This window comes from Citrus sinensis, chromosome 4, assembly GCF_022201045.2.
Source record: "Citrus sinensis cultivar Valencia sweet orange chromosome 4, DVS_A1.0, whole genome shotgun sequence".
NCBI lineage: Eukaryota > Viridiplantae > Streptophyta > Magnoliopsida > Sapindales > Rutaceae > Citrus > Citrus sinensis.
The window spans coordinates 15,446,372-15,457,287 of NC_068559.1; the positions used below are offsets into that span (position 1 = coordinate 15,446,372).

The following is a 10,916-nucleotide window of genomic DNA, read 5'->3' on the forward strand; positions in this document are numbered from 1 at the left end:
AATCAAGAGTTCTCAAGGGCCAGCCTAGGTTGAGATATCCATTGTCTTAGCCCAAGAGTCACAAGCTTAGAATTTATTCAGTTGTTCCTACTTGTTATGCATAGTCATAACCTAGAGATTTTTACAACACTTCATATGGTGATAAAACAAATAGAGTAGTTCCTACTTGCCAACCATATTCATAACCTAGAGATTTTAAAAACACCTCATATGGTGATAAAACTAACAGAAGATATGCACTTGTCGGCTGCACAAAAGGTTTATTCATGCCAAAGAGCTTGTGTTGGAGATACTGATAATGCTAAATTGAGAGTTCTTTATTTTTTTTTGTTTTGGGGGGGGAAGCAATAGAACAACTCAAAGAAAGATGATACCGAATGGACATTAGGACAAATTGGAAACAGCACCAAAGAAGAGGTTACTGCACAATCAGCTTTAGCATTATTGCAAGGCTTCTTCACTTAAGCAAATGATGAGGTATCACTTGCATAGAAAATTAGAAATAGAGTTAAGATAACATCGCCAGGCCCAGTAAAAGCAACAAATACTCAAAATGATATGAAATACACTACTCAAAAAGCATCTTGACCATTACTATGTCCAGGTGGGTTAAAATCAGCCCTAATCTCAGTGATAATGATCCATAGAGGCCCAGCCAACAGTCAGCTGTGTGCGATGCCAGAGCGATCCTCTAGCTGCAGGCATGAAAATGAACTAGAAACTTTTTGCCATGTCCCTGAAACTACATCTCCATAAAAAGTAGCATTGTTTCTAGTTTCAGTCTAGCAAAACTCTACTCTGAAAACAAGCGTCAAAACTATGGAGATTCATTCCTAGCAATTTTGATCAATTAGATTAAGCAGATGAATATGCCAATTTCTGGTGGTATACATAGTCTTATGCACTGCAAGTATATATCTACAGAAAACTCTATTAATAAGCCAGAGCAATAAAGTTATTTGCAGCAGCAAATTGGTTATTGAGCCAGCCAATAAGAGATGGCAAAGTTGAATTCCCCCAGATAAAGATTTATCATGGAATTCAATAGCAAAAACGTTGGGGGTGGTGGGGGGGCGCAAAAAAAAAACACATTCCAGTGATATCCTTGTAAAAACAAACAATCAAAAATATTAATATTGACCAAGGATCTTGCAGCAAGAACAATAATCAAATAAGAAAAAACTTAGTTTCGTTCATACCAAGACAACTTCAGAGAGGATAAGGACTTGCATATCTTCAAATTGTGCTGGAAATTAGAAAACCCAAAAATATCCTCACAAAATACAGCAAATATTTGTTCAGCATTCACAAAATCGAATTGAAAACGAAACACAGCCAAACGAACCAGCTCCAACAATTTCAACACCGTTATTACACATTAACTGAGATTTGATTATCCACATGAAAGCCCTAAACGACATATAAAACGCAGCGTTTTTTTGTTGTTGTAAGAAAAGAAAAGAGGTAAAAGGAATTGATTAATATAACAATTCAGATACCAAAGGAAGGGCAGGCGATGGATCAAACGATGTCGTCGGGAGCGTGGGAGTTGCTGGTGAGCGTAAGAGGGCGATCCTTCGCCTCATCCTCCTCGTCGTCGTCGGGATCGGTTGTAGTGAGATTGACGCAAGAGCATCGTTCGAGGGACGCGAAGAAGGCGGAGACTACAGTGGCGCTCACCCAGCTTGCCACGTTGCCCAAGCTGTCTCGCGATATTATGCTGTTACTGGGGTTGTTAATTTGTTATCTTCCATTACGAATTAGATTTTAGAATTTTGTGAGATATGAAAATGAAAATTGGGTATTTGCTTTTTTATTTGGGGTTTGGATGAATTGTTTGGAATTGCGGATAAAACAAGAACGGACCCAATTGTCAGAGACTTGGAATTAGAGTATTAGACCCTGAGATTTGTGATTTCATTATTTATATATATATATATAGATTTTAGGTAACTCTCCCTCATCCATTGTCCAATCATAAATCATATAAATACTCTATGTATAATTTAAGCCTGACTCACACTCATTACAATCTTAATTCATTATAATCTTAATTAATGTGATATTTACTTATGATGAGTCGCATATTTTAATTGTAACCGATGACCAGGTTCGATTCCTTCCCACGGCACTGACCGATTCCACGGATGCACAGAGCACAGTCATACTTAGGGATGGTAATGGGCACCACCCGCAGCGGGTTTGCCATTACCACACCCAAACCCGCACAAAATTTAAATTACCAAACCCACCCGCAACTCGCAGCGGATTTTAACAATTACCAAACCCGCAATGGTATCTGACGGATTTTTTGCGGGTTTTCGTATTTAAAATCACAAATGTTTAATATATAAATTTATAATAATAACCTCAAATTCCATATAACATACTCAATTTTATATTTAAATAATGTAAATGAAAAATTAAAATTTCCACATCAATTCAACACAAATTCTCAAATTTAAGTATAAATTACACAAATCCATTTAAAAAACACAAACTAGTATCTAAAAATAATAATTACATTTCATATTATCATTTAAAACAAGATCCAAGAGAAGATATTCATTTCATTCACCACCATAAGCACCCATCCAACACAATGCCTATAATAATAATTAAGATTAATATTTTCAAATACTAATTTGAAGAAAAATGCCTTTAGTTTTCTTTAAATTATGACTTTAAAATAGGATATAGGCCACATACACACATACACAACTTTGAGCCTTTGGCTATTTGGTAATTTAATTAATGACATTATTTTCTTTATACATTTTTAGATTAAAATTAAATTAAAAATATTTAAAAAAAATATTATGGGTTTGGTGGATATCCATGCGGGTATCCACCGGATATAAAGTTAATACCAAACCCACCCGCATCCATGTGCGGGTTTTAATTTATAATACTAAACCCGCCCGCAACGGGTAAAATTACCCGCAACGGACGGGTTTTGACGGGGGCATTTGGGCGGGTTTGCGGGTACAATTACCATCCCTAGTCATACTCAAATTTGTTTTATTTATTTATTTAGAAGTTTTACCATTAATGCTACAGTGATTCCTTTTCATTCAATTTAATATTTATTGTTAAATTCATAAAAAAGAGAAAATTAGATATACTTGCAAAAGAAAATTACTTTTTAGCTGAATTAATAAACACCTCTGTTTCAACTTTCAAATAAAATAAAATAAAAGAAACACCTCCTGTTCGAGACTTCCCTTGTGAGAGCATATCTCTAAGCTCCAACAAATATATTAGACTGAATTATGTTTTAATTAATTGTATAATAATAGTTTCTATTTGATATTAATAAATAAATAAATAAATAAAAAGTACAGTGGCAAGAGTGAGCAGAAAAGCTCCCCCGCAAGCCTCATTCTCGAAAAAACATTTTTTTTTTAATAGCATAAATAGACTTGTATATCCCATTCAGTATAACTGAGAAAAACTCAACTGTTCTGTAATTGTAAGTGTCAAAATCCCTCTGATTTCCCGCAATAAACCTCTATAGTATTTAACGAGACTGAAGCATCTTCTTGTAATCGTGGAACGTCCCATGGAATGGTGTCGCCTTGCCTTCTGATACAACCCATAGCTCCTCTACACTTCCAGATATCAGATGTTCGTCGTGACTAACCTGCGCGGTAGAAACAGGCGCATTTTACAACAAAATGTTTGATAAAACATGATATAGTTCAATAAGCTTAATGAATTATATTTATATCATTGATTAAGTTTCGTGAACTATAATCATGAAGAGAACAAGCAAAATACCATGAGAATCCCTCCTTGGAACAAAACAAGGCCTTGAATTAGTGCCTCCACTGCATCCAAATCCTACATTTTGAAACATCAGTATGTCAATCAAAATAGCTGAAAATTTTCACCATTGCAATAGTGGATAATAGAGTTAAAATAGCATCAAAACTCTGTTTCAAAATATATACATATATCCAAACTCTATTTCCAACATAAATTCCACCTCCTTACCCCAGCAAAATCTCAAATCATATCTTAGCATCCCGACTTTCTAGAGCATGTTGGACATTACTAAAAGACAAAAGAGATGCAAAGAGAAGATTGCAACTTGCAAGGTGATTAGATGGCTCATCAAGCAATATTATGTGTGGCTTTTTGAATGTAATCTTTGCAAAAGCAACTCTGCTTTTCTGGCCACCTAATATAGAAATCGTAAATACAAAGACACATGAGAACCTGTACATAAAAAACTAAAACCTTATCATTGTGAAGACTGGTGGTGCGCAGGTGACACCACACACAACATATGGCTTGTGTGTTAGTCATGACAATAACATATAGCTTGCATTTTAGTCATGACTATAACATGGCTTGCATGCTACTTGTGGCAAGCCTTCAATCCAATAAACAATGCAAAAAGTCAATTCAGACAAAAGTCAAACTGCAGTTCTACAAGATCATTAAATAACCAATGTAATGTATCAATGACATAAGAAGATAAAAAAGGAAGCATACCAGACAAAGTGTACATCGGTTGAAGAGCAAGATTTCCAGTTACACCAAAAGAACCCAAGTGAGCTCGAAGCTTCTGCTCAGGCACCCCCTGCAGGAAGAAAACTTCAAATAAGGGATTTGATTACATGATATTCTTTGAACAATGGTATTCTGAGATCCAGGATAACAACAAATTATGACTGCCATATGAACTTGACACTACAGATTGTTTTCCACAAGGTGCACGCATGTATCCATAGATGCATAAATGTAATGCGAAAAGGAAGAGGAGAGTACAATAGCTTACAGGGAAGCAGCGCATCATGTACAAGAGGGGATTTGAAGATAGGTCTAGCCCATCAACATGGTGCTGACTGAACACAGCTATGCGAACCTGTTGAGACAGAAATGACAATCCATTATATCAAAGTATACAAGACCCAGACCAATTATTCCAAGAATAAAATAAAACTTTTACAAAGATATTAAGTGGAACAATAAGTAATGTATAAAAGAGAATCTGATAAATCCTACTGCACAGGGAATGAAGGTCATGACAGAAATACAATTGGCCAGTGAAACTTATTTTAGATGCATGATAGACAAGAATCTGAGTTAAAATTGCAATTACTATATGAAACTTCTAGAAAACAAGAATAAGATACCTTAGCTGAACGGAAAACTGTTCCAGAGCTTGGTTGTAGCTCACCAGCAATAAGTTTGAGTATAGTTGATTTGCCGATCCCATTTGGCCCAACCACTGCAAAACAATACAAACACCCAGATAAAAACTGCCATCAGCATACAAGTAATACACAAAGATAGCACCATGTATTCCATTTATAGAATAATGACCTTGTGTATACAAATTCATTAATGTAAAGCATGAAAGATACATGATGTAATTAACTAATGTATAATCAAAAGCAAAAAGAGGGACAGGCATGCCTACTTGCTATCCGGCTGTCCAAATCAATCCCAAAATTCAAATTCTTAAATAATATAGGCCCACCAGGGTAACCAAATGATGCATCGCTGCAATCACATTCAAGAAGATTATTAGATTCCAACAAGCTTGGGATAAAATTCAAGATCCAAATGTAATTTTAACAGGGGATAAATTAGCATTCTGAATTTAAAGAAAATTTGGTAATGCATAGACATATACTGCTAGTTGAAAATAATTACAGCCACACAGCAAGGAACTTGTACTACTAGCAGAAGTGGAAAAATTAATTGCAAACCAATAATGCCTTTGATACTCAAAAAACACAAAAGCACAGCTTAAAAACATTTGTTCAACATTCCCCCAGATTAGCTGCAAAATATAACCTGAAACTTATTATAGGGGGCCCAGGTCTATCGTCCGGAGTTGGGAACTCAAATTTTTAGCTGCATTGTAAAAACAAAAAATCATTGGTATAAGAGTAAATCTAAAAGAGGAAATTTGAAGCAAAAATATGCAAAGTCTAAACTTTAGAAATTCTGGAAAACGTTATTGTCAACAGGAGAGCAGTACTTACTCAGGATCATTTACAACTTCATCTACATGACCCATCTGCTCTAATGCCTGACAAAGTCCAAGGGAACCAAAAGGCAAATTATTCAGCAACATAGCTGGACTAGGAATCAAGTTGAGATCAACATTGAAGTCAAAGACATATAAGTTAAAGAGAAAACCTTGATTCTTGACTGAACAAGGGATGCCCTCTTTGCATTATATCGGAACTTATCAATAAAGGACTGCATAATCAAGGAAAAGCATTTGCATGTTAGATACAAGTCAATATAATCTGTGAAACAAGGTGGACAATAGAAATAAAAAGTAAATTGCTTTCAATGCTTTTTGGATGAAGTGCAGCTAAGAAGACCTGCATATGTGCTCTTGATCGTTCATTAGACTCAAATGCTTTCACTTGGTTTTTAATCTGTTCCTCCCGGGTCCTCTCAAATGTATCATAATTCCCTTTGTATGCAGTCAGTTTTTGACCATGTAGATGAAGAATATCTGTGACCACCTGAAAATAATAATGAATTGACAAGAACTATCAGAATAAATATATTACTCGAGTATATTTTATCCCTAACAGAGAAGAAAAATAGCTCAAAAGAGTTACCGTGTTTAAAAACTCTCTAGCATGAGAAACAACTATGAATGTTTTTGGCCATTTCACTAGATAAGATTCCAGCCATAGGACAGCATGAAGATCAAGGTGATTCTGCCACAAAAATACTTTATATATAAAGCAAATTCAACTGCAACAATTCATTCCATAGAGAGCACAAAAATAACACACCGTAGGTTCATCAAGCAGCAACAAATCAGGCTCTATAAAAAGAGCACGAGAGGGACAGAGCGGGTGAGAGAGAGAGGGGATGAGTGAGGGGAGGGATAAGAATTTAGATTTTTTAATTTGTTTTGATTAGCTTTCATTATTTTTGAATGGTAAAATTTGTTTTTAATTCTCAAATCTAAAACTTCAAAACGGCACATAAGCATGTCGTTTTTGGCTTCCCTCTGTAACGAGGGTGGCCGAATATTAGTTTCCAAATTTAAATAGCTAAAAAAAAAAGATATATCAGCTCAACAGTCGACACAAACCACCCAATAGGTCAATACAATAAATTTCACAACTGAAAGAAATATAGATGATTTTATCCATTACTTGCTCATGAATCTATTTACATAAATAGTTAATTTTATTAGCCTGTAAAGGTAACATGCCACATGTGATCATTATTAAAGATAGCCCAAAAAATTAAAAGGAAAAGAAAAAGATTAAAATTTAACTTGTGTGCCAATATTATCAAAGCTAAAACTTACACTAGCAGCTTTTGTTACAAAAAAATAACATGTTATTCACCTGCATGAGCTCGGTCCACACTTCGGTTTGCTCCTTTGCTTCCTTTTTGCCATAATTAGTTTGTTCTTCAAACTCGAATCAACTAAAACTGGAAAAAGAAAATGACACCACCAACTATAAAAATAGCTTAACTTAAACCTTTTTGGTGTAATAAATTTAACTCTCTGTTTGTCTCTAGGAAGAAGACTTTCAATCCCTAAAAATATTTATTTCAATATAACAGCAACAAAATTGCAATCCCTAGAATTACTTATTTGAGTACAATGGCAACATATCACAAGAGATTGTTGCCGGTGCCAGATAGGGGTGACTAAATCGGATTTCGGCTCAGGTTGTTCGGGTTTCGGTTTGCGTTACAACCCAATTGTGTTGAAAACGCAAATTAATTCGCTTCAGTTCGGTTTGGATTCATACTTCGGATTGGTTTGGGTTAGTAATTTCGGTTAGGGTTAATTCGAGTTGGATTCATACAACAACAACAACAACAACAACAATGGCAGCAAATCACAAGAGATTGTTGCCAGTGCCAGATAGGGGTGACTAAATCGGATTTCAGTTCAGGTTGTTCGGGTTTCGATTGCGTTACAACCCAATTGTGTTGAAAACGCAAATTAATTCGCTTCAGTTCGGTTTGGATTCATACTTCGGATTGGTTTGGGTTGGTAATTTGGGTTAGGGTTAATTCGAGTTGGATTCATACAACAACAACAATTTAAAATGATCTGTAAGATTGAAATGAATCAAATACATATTAGAAAAGGATGGATTCTATTTTTCAAGGATAAAAATCAAATACAAGTCACGTTTGGTTTAATTTTAGAGGAGGGTTAATGAAGCAATATATGCTTTATAGAAAATAAAGAACCTTAGAATGAAGCTGCAATTACTGGATTAGCAGAAGAAAATTAGGGAATTCTATATGGTAAAGAACTTAACAATGCAGCTAAGACCAAAAACAATTGCCTCAACTAAAGAATTCACAGAAACGTGTGATATATCAAACTACCCAGAATATGTTTGAAGAACAACTTGAAAATCTTAATACACACCATATATGCAAACTTCAAATACACAAAAAGAAAAAAATGAGTGCCAACAGACGTAAACATATATAAGCAAAAAGATAATTACAACGAAACCATAAGCTTTAACATTTCACAACGTATCACTCTTCAAATAACTTATTTCTAGTAATTTTAAAATATAAATACAAAAAAAAAACCAAATATCACATACAAGGTTTCGTAAGGCCGTGTCAAAAGAATTTCTTTAACTGATTAAATATACTAATTTTAGGTGACAATAATCTAATAATACTAAACTAAATTAACTTAATTTCACGAAAAAAAATTCAAAAAACGCATAGAATTACGGATCAAGTCTAATTAAAAATCAAACTTAGTAACCCAGATGCATTTATGCCAAAAAGAATGTTCATAAGACTACACAAAACCACCCAAAAAAAATTATAAAATAATAAAAGCAACAGCTACGATAGATTTTGCCAGAACAAGAAACACAACAAAACAAAGAGACTAAATCAATCAAGGGCATAAATAGATTGAACAAAAAGGGGCAAGATCAGAGAAGAAACAGACCCACGACACAGGATCCTCCTAAGCCTAGCGTCAATGGTTGGGGTTTCGATGATGAGTTAGCTGAGATCTGAGCAAAATATTAACAGTGAGCTTGTGGGTGAGTGAGAGGGGAACGAGCTTCGTGGGTGAGAGTGAGAGCCGAGCGGGACAGAGCGGGTGAGAGAGAGAGGGGATGAGTGAGGGGAGGGATAAGAATTTAGATTTTTTAATTTGTTTTGATTAGCTTTCATTATTTTTGAATGGTAAAATTTGTTTTTAATTCTCAAATCTAAAACTTCAAAACGGCACATAAGCATGTCGTTTTAGGCTTCCCTCTGTAACGAGGGTGGCCGAATCTCATTTTCCAAATTTAAATAGCTAAAAAAACAATAGATATATCATCTCAACAGTCAACACAAACCACCCAATAGGCCAATACAATGAATTTCACAACCGGAAGAAATATAAATGATTTAATCCATTACTTGCTCATGAATCTATTTACATAAATAATTAATTTCATTAGCCTGTAAAGGTAACATGCCACATGTGATCATTATTAAAGATAGCCCAAAAAATTAAAAGGAAAAGAAAAAGATTAAAATTTAACTTGTGTGCCAATATTATCAAAGCTAAAACTTACACTAGCAGCTTCTGTTATAAAAAAATAACATGTTATTCACCTGCATGAGCTCGGTCCACGCTTCGGTTTGCTCCTCTGCTTCCTTTTTGCCATAATTAGTTTGTTCTTCAAACTCGAATCAACTAAAACTGGAAAAAGAAAATGACACCACCAACTATAAAAATAGCTTAACCTAAACCTTTTTGGTGTAATAAATTTAACTCTCTGTTTGTCTCTAGGAAGAAGACTTTCAATCCTTAGAAATATTTATTGAAATATAACAGCAACAAAATTGCAATCCCTAGAATCACTTATTTGAGTACAATGGCAACAAATCACAAGAGATTGCTGCCGGTGCCAGGTAGGGGTGACTAAATCGGATTTTGGTTCAGGTTGTTTGGGTTTCTATTTGTGTTACAACCCAATCATGTTGAAAACGCAAATTAATTCGCTTCAGTTCGGTTTGGATTCATACTTTAGATTGGTTTGGGTTGGTAATTTCAGTTCAAATTTCGGTTAGGGTTAATTCGAGTTGGAACAGTCCAATTCAAAAAATTTGGGTTAATTTGGGTTAGAAGTAATAATAATGTAAAAAAAAATGGTTTGCTGATTCATAATTTTGACTCATTTGCTACTACTAATAATAATAATAATAATAATGTAAAAAAATGGTTTCAATTGAACTGTATTGGCACGCCTGGGGTTACTCGCATTTATTAACAACTACTTACAATATGGCATTATTTACAACTCAATGGTGATTGACTGATTGCTTTGATAGTTGATTGAGAGCGTAAAGATTTGGAAATTGGCAGAATTATAGAGCATGGAAGAGAGCTTAAGATCAAATAATTACTGACCTTGATGTTGATGAGTTGATGGATCGAATGGATTGGAAGCTAGGCAGAGATGGAAGTGAGTCAAGAGACGACAACTAGTTTGGAAGCGAACGGCACAGGTGAATGGCTGCGGGCTGTGAGCGTCAGCAGTGTGGCCGTGTGGGAGTGAGTCAGCCGCGAGCACGAGGTGAACGGCTTTGGGCTGCGAGCGTGTAGAGGGCGTGCTGAGGGCGAGCGTGGTGCTGAGGTGAATGGCGGCGTTGGGCGTCGGCTAGAGTTGGGCTGCCATATGTCGTCGTGCTGCTGTGATTAGGGATTTGGAAATTGGTTTTGTGAACTGCGATTTGTTGAGCGCTGAGATGTGAGCGTGAGAGAGAGATTTTTTTTTTAAAGCTCAACCCGTCAGCGGGAAGAAACTAACAGTGTCAGCGTCGGTGCAGTGTGCCGTGCGAGTGTTATACTTTACGGGCGTGGGTGAACTATGAAGTGGGTGCGGGCGTCGGGCGTCAGGTGTCAGCTAGAGTCTGGAGGGGAC

At 35.6% G+C, this 10,916-nt stretch overlaps 1 protein-coding gene and 1 pseudogene across 1 annotated transcript; both read right to left on the bottom strand.

The window, feature by feature from the left end:
• Window positions 1-1,521: 1,521 nt before the first annotated feature.
• Window positions 1,522-2,209, bottom strand: LOC102620581 (uncharacterized). The gene is made up of 2 exons (XM_052439889.1): window positions 2,108-2,209; window positions 1,522-1,743 (listed from the first exon to the last, which is right to left on the bottom strand). Exons 1-2 carry the CDS (start codon window positions 2,207-2,209, stop codon window positions 1,522-1,524), a joined length of 324 nt encoding a protein of 107 aa, XP_052295849.1.
• Window positions 2,210-3,382: 1,173 nt separating this feature from the next.
• LOC102620290 (ABC transporter F family member 3-like) lies at window positions 3,383-6,899 on the bottom strand (annotated as a pseudogene).
• Window positions 6,900-10,916: the final 4,017 nt, after the last annotated feature.